The following is a 27,894-nucleotide window of genomic DNA, read 5'->3' as shown; positions in this document are numbered from 1 at the left end:
TCTAACGGACAGTCCCACTGAGATCTCCAAGTGCATGTATCTGAGGAAGGGGTGGAAGAAGGTGGGAGCCTGGACCACTCTTCCAAGGCCAGGCTGGTCTGGAAGACAGAATAGCAACTAAAGGTTTTTCATGAGACCAAACTCATCTAATTTTTAAATTCTTACTTTTCTACGTGTTAATGCGTTCCTCTGGAATTGAAAGGGTGGTGACAGTGGGTGTTTGAGTAGTATATTTTGCTTTGTTTTGTTTCATGCCTTTCTTGGAAAAGTAAAACTCTGACAACCGTGAGTCAGTTCCTAAGATTCTTCTGGACTCTTCACCCATCTATGAAATCCCAAAGTCTGGCACTTCTGGATTATTAATAGGTAATTTCTTCATTGATGCTGACTCAGATTTCATGGGAGTCAGAGAGACTCAATAAATTCTCTCTGAATTTATTAAGGAGCAAAGAACCCAAGTGAGCTGTTTTGATTATTATGAATGCAAAAATGACTTGGAATAAATAAACATTAAATAATATTGCATGGTTTAATAAAAAACAGATAACTCTCAGCGGCAAAAATACAGGAGAAATACCAGCTAAGAAACAGGTAATCTATTCAAGCACAATGACTGCAAATTGAAGTATCATTAGTGGGTCTGTGGGAAGTTAAAAAGGAATACCATTATTATTCTGTAAGTCTTTTAGAAACAAAAACATGAGCTAGTGTCTTACATTATGGAAATACATGATGAAGAAATAAAGAATCCTCTCTTGATTTTATAATCTGTCATGCAATTATGCTTTATTTTGAAACAAATTGGCCCAACAGAGCACTCAAGCTGGAGAGTACTCAAGCTTCTGTACCTCAGCACAGAAGCTGGAGGTAACAACTCCTAGTTGGAGAGTTTTCTTTAATTCATGTGGAATTCATGTTTAATTCATGGTTAATTCAAGCCCAAAGTAACTGCACTCTGAGTGCCTTTTGAAAGAATAGCCTCAGGAGATTTTTCCAAGGACACAGCTTTGGAGAAAAAAAAAAACACAGGATGTTTTTGTCTTAATTCTTGAGACCCGTGCTTGCTGACAGCTGGTGGACCCTGGCCATCTGCACTCCCCACCATTTCTCATTTTACATGTTCTGTCTAGGGGAGGGTGCCACGCAGCTTTGCTTGGTTCCCTGATGACTGGGGTCTGTTCTGAAGTGCCTTCACTCCTCAGCAAAATGAGGATCTGAGTCCAGATGATGGAGGGTCATCGCCATCTCGTGGCAGCAGAGTGACTGCAAGGTTTAGTGGGTGGGGGACGGCAGGAGTGGGAAGAGTTATTAAGGACAGTGCTGGAGGCACCACGTGAGTCCTGATAAGTGCTCCGTAGGGACTCCTTCAGGTCCCCATTTCATAGACAAGGAAATCATTGCTCAAGGGCTTCAGGGATGGGTGACTCGCCCAAGGATGCAGAGTGGGTGACAGGGCTATTGGGTCTCTCAGACACCAGAGTGTCCTTCTCTCTGTAAGGTTGTTCCCTCCAGCCCTAGGTTCTGGAGATTTCAGGTCTTAGAAATATGCTAATATTACCAAATACAAGTTCATGTACCCAATGCACAGTGAGGCCAAGCAACCCAAAATGCCAGAGTCTGAAGCAGAGGAAGGTTTACTGCAGGATCCAGTAAGGAGAAGAGGGTGGCTTGTGCCCAAACCTTCAGAACTGCCTGAAGGTTTTCAGGGGGAAGTTTTTAAAGGCAAAACTTGGGGTGAGGGCTGCAGAGTGTGTGACTTTCTTCCGACTGGCTAGTGGTGAGCTACAGACCCTTATCTAGGTCCTCTGCTATAGCTCCACTCTGAAATGCCCAGATAACAGTATCTGATGCACATTCCTGAGTTACAGATGCCAAACCCCGACCAAATGCAAGAAGTTAACTATTTGATGACCATGACCACTGAGCCCCCAGACCTATGGTAACCTGAGAACTGACAACATGACATCATTCTGTAACCTCACCATCACCTAATCAGAGACCTGTGTATGGTGAACTGATCACACACCCTGCAATCCCCCTCCCTCACCTGGGCTTTAAAAATGCTTCCCTGAAAGCCAAGGGGAGTTGGGCTTTTTGAGCTTTAGCTGCCTTGTTCTCCTTCTTGGTGCCTGCAATACTTTCTTGGGGCTTCCCTGGTGGCACAGATAGTAAAGAATCCTCCTGCAATGCAGGAGACCTGGGTTCGATCCCTGGGTTGGGAAGATTCCCTGGAGAAGGGAATGGCAACCCACTCCAGTATTTTTGCCTGGAGAATCCCATGGACAGAGGAGCCTGGTGGGCTACAGTCCATGGGGACACAACTGAGCAACTTTCACTTCCATCACAACCTCGTGTCAGTAGACTGGCTTTGCTGTGCATGCGTGAGCGGACCCAAGTTTGGTTCAGTAATATGAATTCACAGAAAAGGAACTAACATTTCTGAGCCCCTGCCATGGCCCACATCCTCTGCTTGCTCTCATGCTCATCTCCAGGCAAAGGAGGGCAGTAGAGACACACTGAAAAAAATGACCCAAAAGGAACAGCACGTGGAAAAGCCTGGATTTCGATTAATTCAGGAAGAGCTTTTCTGCTGGCAGTGGAGGAAGAAGTAAAGGTAAGGGTTCCAGGGTCACAAACTGGATTTCAATTGCCTTCTTGAATCCCTGGGGATATGTGGGTGACAGTGCATATGGGGTTGGTGCACACTGGGGTGAGCTTTCCTACTTAAAAAATATATATATATTTACTTGTTATTTGGCTGTGTTGCATCTTAGTTGTATCATGCAGGATCTTTCCTTGTGGTGCACCGACCCTCCACTTGCATGGGCTCAAGAGTTGCAGCACACCGGCATAGTTGCCTGGTCACTGGCACAGTTGCCCCGTCACTGGCATAGTTGCCCCGTGGCAGGTGGGATCCAAGCTCCCAGACCAGGGATCGAACCCATGTCCCCTGCACTGGAAGGCAGATTCTTAACCACTGGACCAACAGGGGCGTCTTCTCCTACTTCTACTAAAACGAAAACGTCAAGGCTGAGCAGGTCTGATGGGCCTGGGTTCTGGATGAGAGGACCTGGCCCAAAGAGCTGATCAGAGAGTGTGGCTGAGGTCGCACGGCTCCTGAGGACCTAGGAGAATTCTGATAATGGCGAGGAACCAGGACACGCTGGCAGAAGTCAGGGTGTAAGTACCCACTGACCCTGGTTGGTGGCAGTGCTTAGGCCCAGGCAGAGCTGACTACTCCTGGGGCCGTGGTGGGGCTTTGCCCCCTTGGGGTGGGCCACACTCCAGATCAAAGGATTTGAGCAATAGGTCACTGATGATGGTCATTGTCTTGGGGTACTAGTCACGTTTGCTCACCAGCAACTCATTTTACTATATTTGTAAGGACAATGGACCAAATAAGTAAATTCCAGGTCTCAGGAGCAGGTCACTGACCAGGCTGCGTCTAAAGGAAAAGGCATCAGCTAGTTGTTTGATCTTAGGGCTTTGAAGAGGTGCTAGTTAAGCAAATTAGCAAGAATGTGCTTAGTTAAATTTCTTCCTTCTTTGGTCTAACACTATTCTCATCTACCTGCTCTGTCTCCGATGACAGCTGTGGGGCTTCCCGGTGAATGGCCAGGCTAGGGCATGGAGAGACCTGGATCCTTTGGTGTGGATATGGAGGGTGTAGATCATGGCAATTCTAAAATGCTGAAAATGAACCATGATTATTTCAGTTGAATTATGTGGACTGGTTGTCTACTTTTATTGAAGTATGGTCAATGATCCACGGTGACATTAATTTTTTTTCTAAAAAACCCCAGTTATTTATTTATTTATTTGTTTTTGGCTGTGCCAGGTCTTTGTTGCTGCACATGGGCTTTCTCCAGTTGTGGCGAGTGGGGGTTATTCTCCAGCTGCAGCGCATGGGCTTTTTGTTGCAGTGGTTTCTCTTGTTGTGGACAGAGCACGGGCTCCAGGGTTCAGGCTCAGTAGTTGTGGCACATGGGTTCAGCTGTCCCTCAGCAGATGCAATCACCCCAGATCAGGGATCCAACCTGTGTCCCTGCATTGGTAGGAAGGATTCCTAATCCCTGGAATATCAGGGAAGCCCTGTGACATTAATTTTTTTAAAAGTTTATCTCAAGAGCTATGATATGATCCTACAATCCCACAACTGGGCAAATATCTAGGAAAAAAACACAATTAGAAAAGATATGTGTACTTCAAAGCTCATAGTAGCACTGTTTACAATAGCCAAGACATGGAAGCCACCTAAGTGTCCATCAACAGAGAAATGGATAAAGAAGATATTGTAGATATATACCATGGAATATTACTCAGCCATAAAAAAGAATGAAATAATGCCATCTGCAGCAACATGAATGGACCTTGAGATGATCATACTAAGTGCAAGACAAATATCATATGATATTACCTGTATGTGAAATCTAAAAATGATATAAATGAAATTATTTATAAAACAAAAATAGACTCACAGACATAGAAAACAAACTTATGGTTACTAAAGGAGAAAAGTAGGGGGTAGGGATAAATTAGAAGATTAGGATTAACATATACACACTAGTATATATTAAATAAATAACCAACAAGGACCTTCTATATAGCACAGGAACTATACTCAGTATCTTGTAGTAATCAATAATGGAAAAGAATGTAAAAAAAGAATTTACCTATATATATCTACATAGATACACGTATCTATACATGCATATCTGAGTCATTTTGCTGTAAATCTGAAACTAACATAGCATTGTAAATCAACTGCTGCTGCTGCTAAGTCGCTTCAGTTGTGTCCGACTCTGTGCGACCCCAGAGATGGCAGCCCACCAGGCTCCCCCGTCCCTGGGATTCTCCAGGCAAGAACACTGGAGTGGGTTGCCATTTCCTCTCCAATGCACGAAAGTGAAAAGTGAAAGTGAAGTCGCTCAATCGTGTCCGACCCTCTGCAATCCCATGGACTGTAGCCTTCCAGGCTCCTCCATCCATGGGATTTTCCAAGCAAGAGTACTGGAGTGGGGTGCCATTGCCTTCTCCATTGTAAATCAACTAGATGTGAATAAAAGTTAAAAAAAAATAAAGTTTATCTCAAGATAAAGAGATGAAAATCAGTTACACATCATCATATCCCTCTGACTACCGAACTTCCCTCATGCACCAAAAGTATGATTTGATATTTTATTGGTAGGCAACTTTCGGGGTCACAATCTCTGTAATCTGAGGGGCACACATACCCCTCTGAGGCAACATGAGCTGGGCTTACCTCGGCAACACCTCTGTCTTAGAAGTTTCGGGCAGGGATAAGAACACCAGGCTCTGGAACCTCTTCCAGGTCATCACTCCAGGTATTATGTCCTGTAATAGAGCCAGCACAGGGGGACCACAGGTAAAGTCCAGGAAGCACTTCAATTTCACTCAGCTGGCTAATTTTCAGTGTTTAAAGTTGAACTGCAAGATTTATCATTTAAGCTTAATAGAATTTTTCTGAGGCTAAAAAAGACAACCACTCCAGTAAATAGTGTTCAATGAAGCAGCAGGAATTAAAGCAGGACGAAGGAGAGGTTTGTGCCCTGACTTATGAGGCAGAGAAGCAAGGGTCCCGGTGTGGAGGGGCAGGTCAGGCCTCTCGATCTGTTTTGATTACTGTGAATGTGATGCTAATGCAACATTTAGAGAGCATGGGTCAGTTCATCAAAGGCTCTTCCAGGCAGTGGGGATGGGGGGCGGTGAGCATGTGCAAGTGCACTGAGATGCCAAGGGGGGTGTGATCAGGGGTCACTGAGTGCAGGGAGTGTGATGGGGGTTGACAGAAAATGTGGCCAGGAAGGCAGGCTGGTTGTGAAGGGTCTCATGGGCCAAGCTCATGAGCTTGGAGCTCCTCCCATGCGCAGCAGGGACCATGGATGGCTTTCAAAGTGGAGAAGGACTGGGTAAGATTTGAATGGCAGGAAGGCTTCTGCAGGGGGTAAGGGCTGGTAGTCGTGTGGTGTTGGCACCCAGGTGGAAGAGAGCGAGTCACGTGGTGTGTAAAGCAGACTGGTGGGACCCAGGGTGGCTGGACTCAGGGATGATGAAGGGGAAGGGAGTGAGGACCACATGGGTCATTGCTTGAATTGTACACCCAAGAGGCAGGAAAGTGATGTGGGAAGAGGTGTGAAGTGGGGCTGGCGGGAGTAGGGCCAAGATGATGACCTAAGGTGGGGTTTTGTCGAGTGTGGAAGGGCTGAGGGTCACCTGCAGGAGATGTTGCTGGAAACTGAGGTCAGGCTGGTTATCCAGGGAAGAAGGGACTCTGGAGAGCCTCTTTCTCACTGTGTGTTTGTCACATCACCACCTTGTCCCTTCTGACCTTTCTCTCCTTGTTAGGGACCAAAGAGAGAGAACGTCAGACCCCAGGATTGTGACCACCATGTGACTTCTCTTACATGGTCACAGTGGGAATAAAATGAATATTAGGCATAGCCTTCAAAGGAAAAGAGAATAAGAATTTTGAAAGGGGCCAACATGAAGCCTGGGAAGTGGGCACAGGCAGACAGGGGTGGTGTGGCGAACCCACCTGCCCTACTCTTGGGCTGGGGCATGCCAGTGCCCCTGTGCCATGGTTACTATCCTTGTTCTGCAGCTGTGGCTGCAAACTCTCTTATTCCCAGTTCCAGCTGTGACCCCTCACTTCCTTGTCCCCCACCCCCTGGTCCCTGCAGCCCAGGGCCAGTTCTGCTGCTGAGCCTGGGACGGCTTTACCGTGTGATGGAGAAATTGCTTCTGGGTGATGGGGATGCTGGAGCCGCAGTGGCACTCCTTGGTGAACTTGTACTTGGGGTGGGAGCACAGGTGGTAATCGATCAAGGTTTCCACGTAAGTCAGAGGGTGCTTCACAGCAAACAATCCCGGGCTGGGATTCTGCAGAAGAGGGAGAGAAAAAAAAAAAGAGTCTCTTTTGCTGACCAGCTTTCACCTCAGGCACAGAACAGACATCAGCTGAGCTTCCCCATGGCTCCCACCAGTACGGACACTCTGACTCCGCATCAGCTTGTCTGGGAAAGAGAAGCAGGAGAGTAGAGGTGGTTTCAGATGGGCTGTGGTCATGGTCACTCACAGATGTCACTTTTCTGGCTGAGCATCACATATCACATGGATTTACTAGGCTCCCGTGGAAACCAGCACAAATGAAACCACAGCTTAAAGTATTTGTTTCTAAATTTGATCAGTCCTAACTGTAAATAAGCAAACTGGTTTTAAAAAGCAAATGAGCTTCTGGTTTTGGAAAGGAAAAACAGCTTTTTTAAAACTAGTTTAAAGAGAAGATAAAGGAGAGGGTGGCATTTGATATATCAGGAAATGTCAACGTTTAACGTTGTTTTGGTGATGTCTTTAATTCAGGAAGTCTCCATTTGGATGTAGTATCTGGCTTTAAGGGAGATCCTGTTTTTTACTAATTTTCCAGTGGGACTAATGGAGGTACAGAGCAATTATATCAAAATATACAAAAACATGGAGCCTTTTAATGTTCCTTCTGGGGCTTATCCAATAAAAACCCTGCTCTTGTCCCAAACAACATAGCTTTCAGCTCCCTCATGGTTAATTCAGATGTTTAAGAACCACTGAGATTCTGTTCTTTTTGTCTGAGTAATTATTTTAAAACACACACACAAATCACCATATGACTGATGGAAACCCAATCTCACTGTCAAGATATAAACGTTCCCCACAACTTAAAGATGATGCAGCCAGGCCAGGGAGGTGTGACAGCAGCACTTGGTTGTGGTAGATGTGATGAATGTGTTCCAGCCACAAATGCTGGGAAGGCAGTCCTCTGTTAGTTCAGGGAGGCTGACCGACAGCCAGGGCCGAGGAGAAAGATGCCGAGCAAGTGGGCTCTTGCCTGAACTCATGACTGTAAAGGCAGCAGGAGGGCAGGGAGGCAATGATGCCCCCTGAGGGAGTCGGCAGGGCCCCAGCAACCACATCTCAATGAGCTCTGCAGCTGAGGGAAGAGGCAGGAGATACCTATGTGTACAGAGCAGCTCTTTTTCCCATTCTTCAATGTGCCATATGGGGTGGGGGCTGAGACAGGGGCAAATGCAAATACTGGCTCCCAAATCTGACCCAGATAGCAACTGCAGGGCCGGAAATAAATAAGGTGAAAGATGGGGGCCCTGGCGAGAGAAAGCCAGGGAGGTCGAGGATGCAGAGTAAAGCAGGTGGGGGTGGGGAGATAGGGGACGTTTCCTATTCCTGTGCAGGTTCCCTTAAGTACACCTGGGTGCAAGGACATAACGGGAGGAGCCAAGGTTAGGAGACAAAGCAAGCAGCCCAGCTTGCACCACTTAGGCACTCTGTGAACAATCACTCCACAGATGGGATGAACTTTTTGGCCAACCCAATAGTAAAGAGCATTTATTTTTGTCTTAACTGTGTCATTATGTTTCTCTGCCAGGCCAAGCACAGGCTTGGATTATAGCTTTTGGGTGAAGGTTCACTATCACGACCTCTGGGTCAGTGACAGAGGGAAGTTCTAATATCAAAGCAAGATGGACTCTATTAATATTTTTAAATTTTCCATCAAGTCTTAAAAATCATGCCAAATATTAGTTGGTATCCTATTTGGAACACATATCAATTTTTAGTTGACTCTCCCCCTTAGAGTTTATAATGGCTTTTTATTTTGCTTTAATGATGTGCCTTTATGAAACCTGTACTGTCGGCACATGGAGTCTATCCTGTCCTGGATGCCTCCTCTGGCCCCTGTAGATAATGCACAGATATCATCCCAAGACTTACTGTAGAGCTTTCCTTGTTATAACCACTATTTATTGCTGACAAAGGTCCATCCAGTCAAAGCTATGGTTTCTCCAGTAGTTGTGTACGGATGTGAGAGTTAGACGATAAAGAAGGTTGAGCACCAAAGAATTGATGCTTTCAATCTGTGGTGTTGGAGAAGACTCTTGAGAGTCTCTTGGACAGCAAGGAGATCAAACCAGTCAATCCTAAAGGAAATAAACTCTGAATGTTCATTGGAAGGACTGATGCTGAAGCTGAAGCTCCAATACTTTGGCCACCCAATGTGAAGAGCCAATTCACCGGAAAAGATCCTGATGCTGAGAAAGACTAAAGACAGGAGGGGAAGTGGGTGACAGAGGATGAGATGATTGGATGGCATCATCAACTTAATAGATATGAGTTTGAGCAATCTTCAGGAGATGGAGAAGGACAGGGAAGCCTCGTGTGCTGCAGTCCATGGGGTTGCAAAGAGTCGGACATGACTGAGTGACTGAACAACAACATTGCCTTTTATGTTTGTTTCTTAGGGTTTCCAAATTCTTTCTTTTATAGCCATATTGATGTATAATTGATATACAATAAACTGCATGCACTTAAAGTATAGAAGTTGGTATATGTTGATATATGTTATGTCTGCAAAACTGGTCTCTTTCTACTTGCAGAGTGGTGAGGGAGGTGGTAGCGGGTGGGTCTAGGGGACAAGAGAGTGGTGTCCAAACTTTACCATGGAGATCAAGGGGTTTTGCTGGGATACCCTTCTCAGGAAAGCCCCTCTCCCACTGCCAGCCCAGCCTTTCTATGTAGAACTTCAGCCGATGAGAGGGTTCTGGTGCCAAATGAAGTCTGGAAATCACTGAGCTAAATGTCCTATGACGTTCAGTTCAGTTCAGTTTAGCCGCTCAGTCGTGTCTGACTCTTTGTGACCCCATGGACCACAGCACTCCAGGCTTCCCTGTCCATCACCAACTCCCAGAGCTTACTCAGACTCATGTCCATTCAGTTGGTGATGCCATCCAACCATCTCATCCTCTGTTGTCCCCTTTTCCTCCTGCTTTCAATCTTTCCCAGTATCAGGGTCTTTCCCAATGAGTCAGTTCTCCGCATGAGGTGGCCAAAGTATTGGAGTTTCAGCTTTAGAATCAGTCCTTCTAACGAATATTCAGGACTGATTTCCTTTAGGATGGACTGGTTGGATCTCCTTGCAAGGGACTCTCAAGAGTCTTCTCCAACACCACAGCTCAAAAGTAACAATTCTTCAGCACTCAGCTTTCTTTATAGTCCAACTCTCACATCCATACATGACTACTGGATAAACCATAGCTTTAACTTGATGGACCTTTGTTAGCAAAGTAATGTCTCTGCTTTTTAATACGCTCTATAGATTGGTCGTAGCTTTTCTTCCAAAGAGCAAGTGTCTTTTATTTCATGGCTGCAGTCACCATCTGCAGTGATTTTGGAGCCGAAGAAAATAGTCTGTCACTGTTTCCCCATCTATTTGCCATGAAGTGATGGAACCAGATGCTATGATCTTAGTTTTCTGAATGCTGAGTTTTAAGCCAACTTTTTCACTGTCCTCTTTCACTTTCATCAAGAGGTTCTTTAGTTCTTTGCTCTCTGCCATAAGGATGGAATCATCTGCATATCTGAGGCTATTGATATTTCTCCCTACAATCTTGATTCCAGCTTGCGCTTCATCCAGCCCAAAACATTTCGCATGATGTACTCTGCATATAAGTTAAATAACCTGGGTGACATACAGCCTTGATGTACTCCTTTCCTGATTTGAAACCAGTCTGTTGTTTCATGCCCAGTTCTAACTGCTGCTTCTTGACCTGCATACAGATATCTCAGGGTGCAGGCAAGATGGTCTGATGTTTCCATCTTTTTAAGAATTTTACACAGTTTGTTGTGATCCACACAGTCGAAGGCTTTGGCATAGTCAATAAAGCAGAAATAGATGTTTTTTCTGGAACTCTCTTGCTTTTTTGATGATCCAGCGGATGTTGGCAATATGATCTCTGGTTCCTCTGCCTTTTCTAAATCCAGCTTGAACATCTGGAAGTTCACGGTTCACGCACCGTTGAAGACTGGTTTGGAGAATTTTGAGTACAATTGTGCAGTAGTTTGAAGCTTCTTTGGCATTGCCTTTCTTTGGGACTGGAATGAAAACTCATCTTTTGAGTCCTATGGCCACCACTGAGTTTTCCAAATTCTCTGGCATATTGAGTGCAGCACTTTAACAGCATCATCTTTTAGGATTTGAAATAGCTCAGCTGGTATTCCATCACCTCCATTAGCTTTGTTTGTAGTGATGCTTTCTAAGGCCCACTTGACTTCTCATTCCAGGATGTCTGGCTCTAGGTGAGTGATCACACCACCGTTATTATCTGGGTCATGAAGATCTTTTTTGTATAGTTCTTCTGTGTATTCTTGTCACCTCTTCTTATTCTCTTCTGCTTCTGTTAGGTCCATACTGTTTCTGTCCTTTATTGTGCGTATCTTTGCATGAAATGAGCCCTTGGTATCTCTAATTTTCTTGATGAGATCTCTAGTCTTTCCCATTCTATTGTTTTCCTCTATTTCTTTGCATTGATCACTGAGGAAGGCTTTCTTATCTCTCCTTGCTATTCTTTGGAACTCTGCATTCAAATGGGTATATCTTTCTTTTTCTCCTTTGCCTTTAGCTTCTCTTCTTTTCTCAGCTATCTGTAAGGCCTCCTCAGACAACCATTTTGCCTTTTTGCATTTCTTTTTCTTGGGGATGTTCTTGATCATTGCCTCCTGTAGAATGTCATGAACCTCCCCCCACAGTTCTTCAGGCACTCTGTCTATAAAATCTAATCCCTTGAATCTATTTGTCACTTCCACTGTATAATCGTAAGGGATTTGATTTAGGTCATATCTGAATGGTCTAGTGGTTTTCCCTACTTTCTTCATGCTAAGCCTGAATTTTGCAATAAAGAATTTATGATCTGAGCCACAGTCAGCTCCTGGTCTTGTTTTTTGCTGACTGTATAGAGCTTCTCCATCTTTGGCTGCAAAGAATATAATCAATCTGATTTTGGTATTGACCATTTGGTGATGTCCAAGTGTAGAATCTTCTCTTGTGTTGTTGGAAGAGTGTGTTTGTATGACCAGTGTGTTCTCTTGGCAAAACTCTATTAGCCTTTGCTCTGCTTCATTTTGTACTCCAAGGCCAAACTTGCCTGTTACTCCAGGTATCTCTTGATTTCCTACTTTGGCATTCCTACCCTCTAGGATGAAAGGGACGTCTGTTTTTGGTGTTAGTTTTAGAAGGTTTTGTAGGTCTTCACAGGACCATTCAACTCCAGCTTCTTCAGCATTACTGGTTATACCTCTGAGTTCCTCTTTGAGGAACTGCCCCTCCATTCTGCCACGAGACTACCGGAACATGTCCCCTAGTGGCCAAAACACAGGTATCACAGCTCTTTGGATGAAAGCAGCAGAGCTAGGAAGAGGAGCGCTGAGGCCAACAGCCAGGAACCAGGCAGGTTTGCATCCCATCTGCCCTTGGTGTGACCACCAGCACCTCTGCCACATCAGAGACACAGATTCTCCCAGGGGAGACTTTCTCAGCAGTATCTAAGGTCCTTCTTCATTCTGCATGTGTGTGTGTGTTCTTAAAAAACAGACCATAATCAGGGCAACTATGGCGACATTTTACTGATGATTCTGCACTTACACAGAACCTCCTCAGATTTCCTGTCTGACTTTTACTCAGAGTTCATAATGGCCTTTTATTTTGCTTTAATGATGTGCCTTTATGAAACCTGTACTGTTGTCATGTGGAGTCCACGCTGCCCTGGATGCCTCCTCTGCCCCTGGAGACAATGCAGACATCACTCAAGCACTCCACCATAATGCTTTGCTCATTATACTTGGGGTTTGCATGCCACTTCAGTCGCTTCAGTCGTTTCCAACTGTTTACATATCTACAAGTATAAGGAGGAAGGGGGACGCCCCTGAGGGCAGGTGATGGGGGAACACACAGGCTGGCCAGGACACATGCAGTGGAGTGGGGAGAATCGGCTCAGCCTCACATTGTCAGGAGCTTGGACTTAATTCGGTATTAAAAAGGGAGTCAGGCTCCAGGGAACATTAATCAACAAGAGCTCATCCAAAAGCCTCCATACCTACATTGAAACCAACCTCCACCCAAGAGCCAACAAGTTTCAGAGCAAGACATACCAAGCTAATTCTCCAACAATGCAGGAACATAACCCTGAGCACAAAAATACAGGCAGCCAAAAGTCACACCAAACCCACAGACACCTCAAAACTCACTACTGGACACTTCATTGGACTCCAAAGAGAAGAGATCCAGCTCCACCCACTAGAACACCGATGCAAGTTTCCCTAACCAGGAAACCTTGACAAACCACTTGTCCAATCCCACCCACAGGGAGGAACCTCCACAATAAGGAGGAACCACAAACTTCCAGCATACAGAAAGACCACCCCAAACACAGCAACTTAAATAAGATGAAAAGGCAGAGAAATATTCAGCAGGCAAACGAATATGATAAAAGCCCACCAAACCAAACAAAAGAGGAGGAGATAGGGAGTCTACCTGAAAAAGAATTCAGAATAATGATAGTAAAAATGATCCAAAATCTTGAAAACAAAATGGAGTTACAGATAAATAGTCTGGAGACAAGGATTCAGAAGACGCAAGAAAAGTTTAACAAGGACCTAGAAGAAATAAAAAAGAGTGAATCAATAATGAATAATGCAATAACTGAGATCAATAGCACTCTGGAGGGAACCAACAGTAGACTAATTGAGGCAGAAGATAGGATAAATGAGATGCAAGATAGAATGGTGGAAATAAATGAAGCAGAGAGGAAAAAAGAATTAAAAGAAGTGAGGACAACCTCAGAGACCTCTGGGACAATGTTAAATGCCCCAACATTTGAATCATAGTTGTCCCAGAAGAAGAAGACAAAAAGAAAGGCCATGAGGAAATACTTGAGGAGATAATAGTTGAAAACTTCTCTAAAATGGGGAAGGAAATAGCCACCCAAGTCCAAGAAACCCAGAGAGTCCCAAACAGGATAAACCCAAGGCGAAACACCCCAAGACATATATTAATCAAATTAACAAAGATCAAACACAAAGAACAAATATTAAAAGCAGCAAGGGAAAAACAACAAATAACTCACAAGGGGATCCCCATAAGGATAACAGCTGACCTTTCAATAGAAACTCTTCAAGCCAAAAGGGAATGGCAGGACATGCTTAAAGTGATGAAAGAGAAAAACCTACAACCCAAATCACTGGACCCAGCAAGGATCTCATTCAAATATGAAGGAGAAATCAAAAATTTTACAGACAAGCGAAAGCTCGGAGAATTCAGCGCCACCAAACCAGCTCTTTCAACAAATGCTAAAGGATCTTCTCTAGACAGGAAACACAGAAAAGGTTTATAAACTCACACCCCAAACAACAAAGTAAATGGCGACGGGATCGTATTTATCAATAATTACCTTAAATGCAAATGGGTTGAATGCCCCAACCAAAAGACAAACACTGGCTGAATGGATATAAAAACAAGACCCCTATATATGCTGTCTACAAGAGACCCACCTCAAAACAAGGGACACATACAGACTGAAAGTGAAGGGCTGGAAAAGGATATTTCACGCAAATGGAGACCAAAAGAAAGCAGGAGTAGCAATATTCATATCAGATAAAATAGACTTTGAAATAAAGTCTGTGAAAAGAGACAAAGAAGGACACTACATAATGATCAAAGGCTCAATCCAAGAAGAAGATATAACAATTATAAATATATATACACACAACATAGGAGCACCGCAATTTGTAAGGCAAATGCTAACAAGTATGAAAGGGGAAAGTAACAATAACACAATAATAGTGGGAGACTTTAATACCCCACTCACACCTATGGATAGATCAACTAAACAGAAAATTAGCGAGGAAACACACACTTTAAATAATACAATGGACCAGTTAGACCAGTTAGACCTAATTGATATCCATAGGACATTTCACCCTAAAACAATGAATTTCACCTTTTTCTCAAGTGCACACAGAAACTTCTCCAGGACAGATCACATCCTGGGCCATAAATCTAGCCTTGGTAAATTAAAAAACACTGAAATCATCTCAAGCATCTTTTTTTATCACAATGCAGTAAGATTAGATGTCAACTACAGGAAAAAAAAAAAAACTATTAAAAATACAAACATATGGAGGCTAAACAACACACTTCTGAATAACCAATAAATCACAGAAGAAATCAAAAAAGAAATCAAAATATAAGTATAAACCAATGAAAATGAAAACACAACAACCCAAAACCTATGGGATTCAGTAAAAGCAATGCTAAGGGGAAGGTTCATAGCAATACAAGCCTACCTCAAGAAACAGGAGAAAAATCAAATAAATAACCTAACTCTACACCTAAAGCAACTAGAAAAAGAAGAAATGAAGCACCCCAGGGTATTTTTTTGGGCTCCAAAATCACTGTAGATGGTGACTGCAGCCATGAAATTAAAAGATGCTTACTCCTTGGAAAAAAAGTTATGACCAACCTAGACAGCATATTGAAAAGCAGAGACATTACTTTGCCAACAAAGGTCCGTCTAGTCAAGGTGATGGTTTTTCCAGTGGTCATGTATGGATGCAAGAGTTAGACTGTGAAGAAAGCTGAGCGCTGAAGAATTGATGCTTTTGAACTGTGGTGTTGGAGAAGACTCTTGAGAGTCCCTTGGACTGCAAGGAGATCCAACCAATCCATTCTGAAGGAAATCAGCCCTGGGATTTCTTTGGAAGGAATGATGCTAAAGCTGAAACTCCAGTACTTTGTCCACCTCATGTGAAGAGTTGACTCATTGGAAAAGACTCTGATGCTGAGAGGGATTGGGGGCAGGAGGAGAAGGGGACGACAGAGGATGAGATGGCTGGATGGCATCATGACTTGATGGACGTGAGTCTGAGTGAACTCCGGGCGTTGGTGATGGACAGGGAGGCCTGGCATGCTGCGATTCATGGGGTCACAAAGAGTCAGACAGGACTGAGAGCCTGAACTGAACTGAACCGAACTGAGGGTTAGTAGAAGGAAAGAAATCATAAAAATTAGAGCAGAAATAAATGTAAAAGAAACAAAGGAGACCATAGCCAAAATCAACAAAGCTAAAAGCTGGTTCTTTGATAAGATAAATAAAATAGACAAACCATCAGCCAGACTCATCAAGAAAAAAAGGGAGAAGAATCAAACCCACAAAATTAGAAATTAAAATGGAGAAATCACAACAGACAACACAGAAATACAAAGGATTGTAAGAGACTACTGCTGCTGCTGCTGCTAAGTCACTTCAGTCGTGTCCGACTCTGTGCGACCCCATAGACGGTGGCCTACCAGGCTCCCCCGTCCCTGGGATTCTCCAGGCAAGAACACTGGAGTGGGTTTCCATTTCCTTCTCCAATGCATGAAAGGGAAAAGTGAACTAGCAGCAACTATATGCCAATAAAATGGACAACGTGGAAGAAATGGACAAATTCTTAGAAAAGTATGACTTTCCAAAACTGAACCAGGAAGAATTAGAAAATCTTAACAGACCCATCACAAGCACAGAAATCGAAACCATAATCAGAAATCTTCCAACAGGATCAGATGGCTTCACAGCTGAATTCTACCAAAAATTTAGAGAAGAGCTAACACCTATCCTACTCAAACTCTTTCAGAAACTTGCAGAGGAAGGTAAACTTCCAAACTCATTCTATGAGGCCAACATCACCCTAATACCAAAACCAGACAAAGATGCCACAAAAAAGAAAACTGCAGGCTAATATCACTGATGAACGTAGATGCAAAAATCCTTAACAAAATCCTAGTAAACAGGATCCAACAACATATTTTTTAATATCTTTTTAGATCATACATCATGACCAAGTGGGTTTTATCCCAGGGATGCAAGGATTCTTCAGTATTCACAAATCAATCAATGTGATACACCACATTAACAAACTGAAAGATAAAAACTATATGACTATCTCAATAGATGCAGAGAAAGCCTTTGACAAAATTCAACATCCATTTATGATAAAAAACCCTGCAGAAAGCAGGAATAGAAGGAGCATACCTCAACATAGTAAAAGCCGTATATGATAAACCCACAGCAAACATTATCCTCAATGGTGAAAAATTGAAAGCATTTCCCCTAAAGTCAGGAACAAGACAAAGATGCCCACACTCACCACTACTATTCAACATAGTTTTGGAAATTTTAGCCACAGAAATCAGAGAAGAAAAAGAAAGGAATCCAGATTGGAAAAGAAGTAAAACTCTCACTGTTTGCAGATGACATGATCCTCTACATAGAAAACCCTAAAGACTCCACCAGAAAATTACTAGAGCTAATCAATGAATATAGTAAAGCTTCAGGATATAAAATTAACACACAGAAATCCCTTGCATTCCTATACACTAACAATGGAAAACAGAAAAAGAAATTAAGGAAACAATTCCATTCACCATTACAACAAAAAGAATAAAATACTTAGGAATAAATCTACCTAAAGAAACAAAAGACCTATATATAGAAAATTATAAAACACTGATGAAAGAAATCAAGGATGACACAAATAGATGGAGAAATATACCATCTTCATGGATTGGAAGAATCAATATAGTGAAAATGAGTATACGACCCAAAGCAATTTATAGATTCAATGCAATCCCTATCAAGCTACCAACGGTATTTTTCAGAGAACTAGAACAAATAATTTCACAATTTGTATAGAAATACAAAAAACCTCAAATAGCCAGAGCAATCTTGAGAAAGAAGAATGGAACTGGAGGAATCAACCTACCTGACTTCAGGCTCTACTACAAAGCCACAGTTATCAAGACAGTATGGTACTGGCAGAAAGACAGAAACATAGATCAGTGGAACAAAATAGAAAGCCCAGAGATAAATCCATGCACCTATGGACACCTTATCTTTAACAAAGGAGGCAAGGATATACAATGGAGAAAAGACAATCTCTTTAACAAGTGGTGCTGGGAAAACTGGTCAACCACTTGTAAAAGAATGAAACTAGAACACTTTCTAACACCATACACAAAAATAAACTCAAAATGGATTAAAGATCTAAATGTAAGACCAGAAACTATAAAACTCCTAGAGGAAAATATAGACAAAACACTCTGACATAAATCATAGCAGGATCCTCTATGACCCACCTCCCAGAGTAATGGAAATAAAAGCAAAAATAAACAAATGGGACCTAATTAAACTTAAAAGCTTCTGCACAACAAAGGAAACTATAAGCAAGGTGAAAAGACAGCCTTCAGAATGGAAGAAAATAATAGCAAATGAAGCAGCTTACAAAGAATTAATCTCAAAAATATACAAGCAACTCCTGCAGCTCAATTCCAGAAAAATAAGCAACCCAATCAAAAAATGGGCCAAAGAACTAAACAGACATTTCTCCAAAGAAGACATACAGATGGCTAACAAAACATAAAAAGATGCTCAACATCACTCATTATCAGAGAAATGCAAATCAAAACCACAATGAGGTACCATCTCATGCTGGTCAGAATGGCTGCTATCAAAAAGTCTACAAACAATAAATGCTAGAGAGGGTGTGGAGAAAAAGGAACCCTCTTACACTGTTGGTGGGAATGCAAACTAATATAGCCACTATGGAGAACAGTGTGGAGATTCCTTAAAAAACTGGAAATAGAACTGCCATACGACCCACCAATCCCACTGCTGGGCATATATGAGGAAACCAGAATTGAAAGCGACACATGTACCCCAATATTCACTGCAGCACTGTTTACAACAGCCAGGACATGGAAGCAACCTAGATGTCCATTGGCAGATGAATGGATAAGAAAACTGTGGTACATATACACAATGGAATATTACTCAGCTATTAAAAAGAATGCATTTGAATCAGTTCTAATGAGGTGGATGAAACTGGAGGCTATTATACAGAATGAAGTAAGTCAGAAAGAAAAACACCAATACAATATATTAACGCATATATATGGAATTTAGAAAGATGGTAACAATGACCCTATATGTGAGACAGCGAAAGATACACAGATATAAAGAACAGACTTTTGGACTCTGTGGGAGAAGGCAAGGGTGGGATGATTTGAGAGAATAGCATTGAAACATGTATATTATCATATGTGAAATAGATTGCCAGTCCAGGTTTGATGCATGAGACAGGGTGCTCAGGGCTGGTGTACTGGGATGACCCTGAGGGATGGTATGAGGAGGGAGGTTGGAGAGAGGTTCAGGATGGGGAACACATGTATACCCATGGCTGATTCATGTGAACGTATGGCAAAAACCACCACAATATTGTAATTAGCCTCCAATTAAAATAAAAAAAAAAATAAAATGTGTACTTTGGGCCAATAAAGCATTAAAAAAAAAAAAGGGAGTCAGGGATTGGTGTGGCAGGGACATAGTGCTGAAAGATGGGTTAAGGGATCAACTAAAGCTTCAGGATGGAGTTTGGGGTGACTTTACTTTTTTCTGTTGCGTTTTCTTTTTAAAAAATATATACATATATTTTACCTTTAAAACTTGTGAATCACTGTATTGTATACCTGTACATAAATTTATATAATGTTATATGGAAACTATGCTTAAAATAAACACAAAAATATATACGAGCATATTACAGATAATTGGAAACTGCCATAAAGCTATTGTCTTAAAAAATAAATGCTGGAGTTGTTAAAAGAAACATTGATATTCTCCAAGCAATAAAGTCTGGCCAGCAATTTCAAAAGTGAGATGTTGTTTAATCCCTGAAATTCCAAAGAGAGAAAAATATTCCCAATTGGTGCTTCTGTCTTCTTTTTTTCAACGTCTTTTTTTTTTTTTTTTAATGAAGTATAGTTGATTTACAATATTGTGTCAGTTTTAGGTGTTCTGCAAAGCGATCGTTTTATATATATATATATTCCAGATTCTTTTCTGTTATAGGGGATACAGTTCCCTGATACAGTAGGACCTTATTGTTTATCTGTTTCATGCGCAGTTAGAAGTACTTGCTAATCTCACACTCCTAGTTTACCCTACCTCCCTTTCCCCTTTGGTAACCATAAACAAGCTTGTTTTCTATTTGCTTTTGTTTTCTTATGAAGTAACTGCTAAAACAAAGAGACAGGGAACCATGACTTCTGCTGATGGCACTTACAAAAATATAAAGCGGGTCGTAATCTGGAGCGTGGGCCAAGGCCTCGGGGAGTTTTATGCTCAGGACGGAGGTCTCACCGGGCAGCTGGGGCGAGGAATCCTGCTTGGGCAGGGTGATGACCGTGGTGGCTTCGTCCTGGGCCAGGACCAAGGGCAGCACATTAGTCTCGAGGCCTGGGCAGCAAGGAAAAGGTGGGGGTGGTTCCTCTCCCAAAGGTGGGACGCGTTACCTCAGCTCCTTGCCTCAGGGCCCGAGCAAGCTTCTGAGGTCTGTAGCTGGCTGAAGACTCCTGCACAGAGACTGGCTGGTACCTCTTGATCTTGTATAGCTGAGGAACCTGGGGGAGGGAAGACAGGAGCTCATAGCCCTTGAGAGGCGTTTCCCAGCCCTAGGGCCCTGGTCGGTTTGGGCCAGCCCTGTCAACACAGTCCTGGCCCTGTTCTGGGTCCCAACATACAGAAGGGTTCATAGTTACCTATAGATACACTGAACACTGGTTTGTCAATTTAAAACATGCATATTTTACAAGGACCTATGGTACAGGACACGGAACGATACTCAATATTTTGTAAGAACCTCTAAGAGAAAACAGGCTTCCTTGCTGGCTCCATCAGTAAAGAATCTGCCTGCAATGCAGGAGACCTGGTTTCAACACCTGGATCAGGAAGATCCCCTGGAGAAGGAAATGGCAACCCATGCCAGTATTCTTGCCTGGGAATTCCCATGGACAGAGGAGCCTGGTGAGCTATAGTCCATGGGATCACAAGAGTCAGACATGACTTATTGACTAAACCACCACTACCATAAGGGAAGAGTCTCAAAAAGAATATAAGTATATATATGCATGTAACTGAATAACTGTACACCTGAAATTAACAAGATATTGTAAATTAATTATACTTAAATTAAAAAATGAGAAAAATAAATACGCATATTTTCAAAAACAAAAGTGGTTATACAACTCAACGAAAACTAACTGGGTTTTGTTCACTTATGCCTTTTCTTCAAATTTCTAACATATGCATTTCAAGTAGCTTCAGGTATGCACGTGGTGGTGGTTGTTCAGTTGCTAAATCGTGTCCGATTCTTTGCGACCCCACGGACTGCGGCACACCAGGCTTCCCTATCCTTCACTAGCTCCCAGTGTTTACTCAAATTCATGGCACCTAAGTCGATGATTCTATTTAACCATTTCATCCTCTGTCACCCTCTTCTCCTCCTGCCTTCAATCTTTCCCAGCATCAGGGTCTTTTCCAATGAGTCAGGTTTTCCCATCAGGTGGCCATAGTATTGGAGCTTCAGCTTCAGCATCAGTCCTTCCAAAGAACATTCAGGGTTGATTTCCTTTCGGATTGACTAGTTTGACCTCCTTGCTGTCCAAGGGACTCTCCAGAGTCTTCTCCAGCACCATAGTTCAAAGGCATCAATTTTTTGGCACTCAGTCTTCTTTATGGTCCAACTCTCACATCCGTACATGACTACTGGAAAAATAATAGCTTTGACTATATGCTCCTTTGTCAGCAAAATGATGTCTCTGATTTTTAACACACTGTCTAGGTTTGTCACAGCTTTTCTTCCGAAGAGCAAGAATCTTTTAATTTCGTGGCTGCAGTCACCACCTGCAGTGATTTTAGAGGCCAAGAAAATAAAGTTTGTCACTGTCTCCATTTTCCCCCTATCTATTTGCCATTATGTGATGGGACCAGATGCCATGATCTTTGTTTTTTGAATGTTGAGTTTTAAGCCAGCTTTTTCCACTCTCCTTTTTCACCTTCATCAAGAGGCTCTTTATTTATTTTTTTTCTTTTTTTAAGAGGCTCTTTAGTTCCTCTTCACTTTCTGCCATTAGAGTGGTATCATCCACACGCATATCTAAGGTTGTTGATGTTTCTCCCGCCTATCTTGATTCCGGCTTGTAACTCATCTAGCCCGGCATTTCTCATGATGTGCTCAGAAAATAGGTTAAACAAACAGGGTGACAGCAGACAGCCCTGTCATACTCCTTTTTCAATCAGTTGCTCCACACAGGATTCTAACTTATTGCTTCTTGACCCACATGCAATTTCTCAGGAGACAGGTAAGATGGTCTGGTAACTGTTGCTTCTTGACCCACGTACAATTTCTCAGGAGACAGGTAAGCTCTTTAAGAGAGTTCCATGGTTTGTTATGATCCACACAATCAAAGACTTTAGTGTGGTTGATGAAACGGAGGTAGATGTTTTTCTGGAATTTCCTTGCTTTCTCTAGGATCCAGTGAATGTTGACAATTTGATCTCTGGCCCCTCTGTCTTTTCTAAACCCAGTCTGAACAATGGGAGTTCTCAGTTCATGTACTGCTGAAGCTGAGCCTGAAGGATTTTGAGCATAACTTTACTAGCATGCAAAATGAACATAATTGTACAGTAGTTTGAACATTCTTTGGCATTGCCCTTTTTGGGACTGGAATGAAAACTGACCTTTTCCAGTGCTGTGGACACTGCTGAGTTTTCCAAATTTGCTGGCATATTGAGTGCAGCACTTTAACAGCATCATTGTTAAGGATTTGAAATAGCTCAGCTGGAATTCCTGCTCAATTCCAGCTCAATTCCTTTGAGCTGAAATAGCTCAAAGCTAATTCACCTCAATTAGCTTTGTTTGTAGTAAGGCTTCCTAAGGCCCATTTGACTTCACACTCCAGGATGTCTGGCTCTAGGTAAGTGACCACACCCTTGGGATTATCCAGGTCATTAAGACATTTTTTGTACAGTTCTTCTGTGTATTCTTGCCACCTCTTCTTAATATCTTCTGTTTCTGTTAATTCCTTGCCATTTCTGTCCTTTATTGTGCCCATCTTTGCATGAACTCTTTCCTTGATATCTCCAGTTTTCCCAAAGAGATCTCTAGTCTTTCCCATCCTATAGTTTTCCTGTTTCTTTGCATTGTTCACTTAGGAAGGCTTTCTTATCTCTCCTTGCTGTTCTCTGGAACTCTGCATTCAGTTGGGTATATCTTTCCTTTCTTCCCTTGCCTTTTCACTTCTCTTCTTTTCTCAGCTATTTGTAAAGCCTCCTCAGACAACCATTTTGCCCTCTTGCATTTCTTTTTCTATGGGATGGCTTTGGTCACTGCCTCCTGTACAATGTTATCAACCTCTGTCCATAGGTCTTTAGGCATTCTGTCTACCACATCTAATCATTTAAATCTATTCATTACTTCCACTGTATAATCATAAGGGATTTAAGTTATACTAATATAACTAATGGTCTAGTGGTTTCCCCTGCTTTCTCCAATTTAAGCCTGTGAGTTTTGCAATATGAGTTTATGATCTGAGCCACAGTCAGCTCCAGGTCTTTTTTCTGCTGATTGTATGAAGCTGCTCCATCTTCTACTGAAAAGAATATAATCATTCTGAATTCAGTATTGACCATCTGGTGATGTCCATGTGTAGAGTCATCTCTTGTGCTATTGGAAAATGGTGCTTGCAATGACCAATGTGTTCTCTTGACAAAACTCTGTTAGCCTTTGCTCTGCTTCATTTTGTACTCCAAGGCCAAACTTTCCTGTTACTCCAGGTATCTCTTTTTTTTTTTTTCCAGATATCTCTTGATTTCCTACTTTGGCATTCCTACCCTCTAGGATGAAAGGGACATCTGTTTTTGGTGTTAGTTCTAGACGGTCTTTATAGAACCATTCAACTTCAGCTTCTTTGGCATCAGTGGTTGGGGCACAGACTTGGATTACTGTGATATTGAGTGGTTTGCCTCAGAAATGAACTGAGATCATTCTGTCATTTTCGTCATTTTTGAGATTGCACCCAAGTACCACATTTTGGACTCTTTTGTTGACTCTGAGGGTTACTCCATATCTTCTAAGGGATTCTTGTCCACAGTAGTAGATATAATTGTCATCTGAATCAAATTCACCCATTCCCGTCCATTTTAGTTCACTGATTCCTAAGATGTCAATGTTCACTCTTGCCACCTCCTGCTTGACCACGTCCAATTTACCTTGATTCATGGACCTAACATTCCAGGTTCCTAGGCAATATTGTTCTTTACAGCTTTGGTCTTTACCTTTACCACCAGGCACATCCACAACTGAGCACTGTTTCTGCTTTGGCCCAGTCACTTCGTCCTTTCTGTAGCCACTATTGATTGCCCTCTACTCTTCCCCAGTAGCATACTGGACATCTTCCAACCTGGGGGGCTGATCCTCTGGTGTCATATCATCTTGCCTTTTCATACTGTTCATGGGGTTCTTGCAGCAAGAATACTGGTGTGGTTTGCCATTTCTTCCTCCAGTGGACCACATTTTGTCAGAACTCTTCACTATGATCCATCCGTCTTAGGTGGCCCAGCATGGCATGGCTCAGAGCTTCACTGAGTTCAGGTTTGCATCCTATATGGTATATCCACAGAATAAAGATCCTGGTTTCCACAAACCACATCAGGAAAAGAGAATCTGTTACACCTCACGCATCACATAAGATAACAGCAGGGAAATAAACACTGTATCTTATTCATTATAATCTGTAATAGAACAAAACTAATGAATTAGAGCAATTCAGAGTCAAGAACATTTTGTTTAGGACATAAAAAACCCAATTAATGAAACCATATGACAGGTCTGACCTGCAGATTGAAGAAGGAATGGGGCTGCTTGACTTGAATTTCTGAAGATTTAATTGGGACAGGTCCAAGGCCACCAGGAGCCTAAAATGTGAAAATTCAAAAAGGTGACACATGATCAACATTGAGCAAAGGCAGCTATACTTCTGTTTCTCTACATTTTGAACATTAAGTGGACAGCTCTTCCCTCTAAATAACTCTTCCTGCAACCAAGGCTGATACCTGACTACAGTTGATGCTTGACATGCAGGGAATGGAGGCAGTGTGGCCACTGCCCACCCCCACACCCTTGTCTCTCAGGGTGTGTCTTTTATTTTCCCCTGTTGTGGAGGCTGCACTTGTTGCCCAGAATCCTCTTCAGACCTGAGGAGTGAGTCCTGAGTCCTATTGACAGAAACAACCCTCAGGGGTCAGCCCTCAGGGGCAGCTGTGGCTGAAGGGCGCTATCTCACTTGAGGCCATGTGCTCACTGGGGCAGCTGCCTCCAAAGACCGGCTGAAGCAAAGGTACAAAGGTGGTCCTCGCCCTGTGCCAGGCCCAGAGCCCCTTGTGACGTCAGTGAGGACTTCATCAAAGGGCTGTAGTCTTACTTCTCCTCTGCCCATTCCACTCCCTTCCCTTCCAAGGATGCTAATCCCCAGAGCACCACCTAATACATGTCCTGCAGGGGGATGCGCAGCATCACTCACAGAACCCAGAGCAGTGTCCAGCCTGTGACAGGCACTCAATAAATATTATATCTCACCTAATCTAAGACACCGTCATTAAACTGGTATGATGCAGTGTAAATATGACACCAATTATTATAAGGCATTTCCCAATTTCAGACATGCTGTATTTAAAATACTGTTCTTAGAATAGTGAAATACCATATGTATGGAATGAATTACAAAAATCTTTATGAACAGGGATGCCAAGCATTCTGTTTTTCATCAACCCTGAGCAGCAGAGAAGTTGCTGTAGAACTAACTCAAGTGCCAAATGAAATAAAAAGCTTTGAATTATTAAAAAAAAAAATAGGTTCCACAGCACAGTGATAATCTCTTTTCATCCCTAACACCCTCTCCACCCATTAATTATTGACTGTCAGATAATTCTTATTGCTTGAAAATCACAGATTTATCATTTTCTAGAAACTAAATAGGGCTTCACAGGTGGCACTAGTGATAAAGAATCCACCTGCCAAGGCAGGAGACATAAGAGACGAGGGTTCAATCCCTGGGTCAGGAAGATCCCCCGGAGAAGGGAATGGCAATGCACTCCAGTATTCTTGCCTGGAGAATCCCATGGACTGAGAAGCCTGGTGGGCTGCAGTCCATGGGGTCGCAAAGAGTCAGACACAACTGAAGTGATTTAGCATGCATGTGTGCAGGAATCAAATATTCTGAGCTTTTAAGTCATTGAATTATCTAATCCAGAAAACACATGAAATTTCTAAAGTCAGTCCTGTACCTCTTGACTAGGTTGACCTGCAATGCTTAACCCACTTTACAGGATGTGCATGGCAACTTCATTCTTTGAAACTAAAAAATTGTTTTGCTTGTGCCCTTTCAACATTGATTTAAACACACTTTTTATTGCTAAACCTGTGAACTTGGGGAACTCAGGCAGCATTTTATTACAGGCTCTGTGCCCTTGTGTCTCAGTTTCCTTCTCAGCTGCAAGAGAAGAAACCTGCCTATTAAATTTGAAGATTAATTAAATTGATAGAACTTGAGAAAGTCCTGCCTGCCTCGTGGTGTAGCCACCACCTGAATTACAATGCATCATTTGATAAACTGTCAAACTTCTTGCCAAGAGGGAAGGAGGAATGGACTTGTGAGTCTGAGGTTGGACTGTTAGATGCTGGGGCCACCCACCCCCAACCTCTGCAGTTTCCACACAGCAGGGGGCTTGGCTGAGCTGGGCCTGCCTCCCAGGTCCAGGCTAGGTCCCCTGGTCCTCTGTTTGCTATTCAGCCCTCAGACCCCATTTCCCGGCAGTCCGGGGGCCTCAGTGGTCTCCAGCTTGGGCAGATTGGGGCCAGCAAGCTCTGCACAGGTGTCTCAGGGGACAGGTAGGTGGCAGCAGGTGCTTCCTGGTTTCTCATTCATCATAATCACCTGGGCACAGGTCTCCCTCAGGAGCCTCCTGGGAGGAGGCAGAGGGACAGAGACCAACCAGGTGGGGCTCCCCTCGGCACCGGCCTGTCACCCCCGACTGCGCCCAGCCCCACCTGCAGCCTCCATGCACCCACCAGTTCGTTGGAGTCCTGGGGAGGGCTGTAGGACGGAAAGGCAAAGGGCAGTACTTCCTGGGGAGACACAGAGAACCGGCTGGCGTCCTTACTGACTCGCCCCAGGTGGTATTTGAAGCTCTTGTCTGCAGGTGAAAAACAGAACAGCACTTCTGGAGAGTCTCAAGGCACTTTTGTGAAACCACCATCTTTTTAGCTGTGTATTTGCTACATACCAGTTACTGGGGCCTGGCCACAGGCCATTTAAAAAACAACATGTATGTGCGTACATATGTATGTGTGTAGTCTTGTTCTTAGTTTCTCATTTGTTCTTTACCTCAACTCCTCCAATTTAAAAAAAAATTTTACTTTTACTTCCAAAACACCATAATTCTTTTTTTTAATACTACTGTTGGTATTTATTTAATGGGTTATTTTGCATTCTGAGGCTGTTTTACATAGAACTTTTTCTTAATATGTATATTATATTGAAGTATAATTGACTTACATTTCAGGTGCCCAGCAAGGTGATCCAGTTATACATATGCACATATATTATCATTGAGATTATTTTCCATTATAGGTTATTACAAGATATTGACTAGTTCCCTGTGCTATATAATAAACCTTTGTTGCTTGTTGCATATCTATTTTTTTTAAATTAGAAATCTAGCATTCTATTAACATTAAGTCAAACAACTGGAATAAAAATGTCATAAATTTTTAAGTTAGGCAAAAATTCATAAGATTGCTAATATATATATTATACATACTATTATATATATGTATATAAAAGTGTTTCTACTATTCTTGATAAAGGCTGAGAAAGAAGATCAAAAAAAAAAGTGATGGAGAAACTGGAACACATAAACTAAACAAAATGGGAGTGCTGAATATGAAACAGAAAAAGTGAAACAAACTAGATAAAAGATCATCATATATGCGAGTTGTTTTTAAACATGGCTGCTCATTAGAAATGTATCTGGAGCTTTGGAGAACAAAAGCAATACCTAGGCATTTGTATTCTTCAAAAAATTCCAAGACAATTTTAAAAAGTGATTACTGGTTTTTCTA

General features: G+C 42.5%; 1 protein-coding gene across 3 annotated transcripts in view; it reads right to left on the bottom strand.

The window, feature by feature from the left end:
- CFAP221 (cilia and flagella associated protein 221) overlaps positions 1-27,894 on the bottom strand; it is a 133,638-nt gene that overhangs the window by 12,627 nt on the left and 93,117 nt on the right. The window contains exons 16-22 of one of the 3 annotated variants that reach the window (XM_059878644.1): positions 26,842-26,966; positions 24,609-24,689; positions 20,228-20,335; positions 19,999-20,133; positions 6,742-6,900; positions 5,264-5,355; positions 3,085-3,690 (exon numbers count right to left, since the gene is read on the bottom strand). In XM_059878644.1, the coding sequence (XP_059734627.1) occupies positions 3,672-3,690; positions 5,264-5,355; positions 6,742-6,900; positions 19,999-20,133; positions 20,228-20,335; positions 24,609-24,689; positions 26,842-26,966 (719 nt within the window). In that variant the 3' untranslated portion in view covers positions 3,085-3,671. Of the gene's footprint in view, positions 1-3,084; positions 3,691-3,747; positions 4,046-5,263; positions 5,356-6,741; positions 6,901-19,998; positions 20,134-20,227; positions 20,336-24,608; positions 24,690-26,841; positions 26,967-27,894 lie in introns of those variants that run through there. The other 2 variants (XM_024981066.2, XM_024981052.2) reach the window with 2 other exon arrangements.

This window comes from Bos taurus, chromosome 2, assembly GCF_002263795.3.
Source record: "Bos taurus isolate L1 Dominette 01449 registration number 42190680 breed Hereford chromosome 2, ARS-UCD2.0, whole genome shotgun sequence".
NCBI lineage: Eukaryota > Metazoa > Chordata > Mammalia > Artiodactyla > Bovidae > Bos > Bos taurus.
The sequence above is the reverse complement of the archived record's forward strand: the minus strand, read 5'-3'. Positions and strand labels throughout refer to the sequence as shown.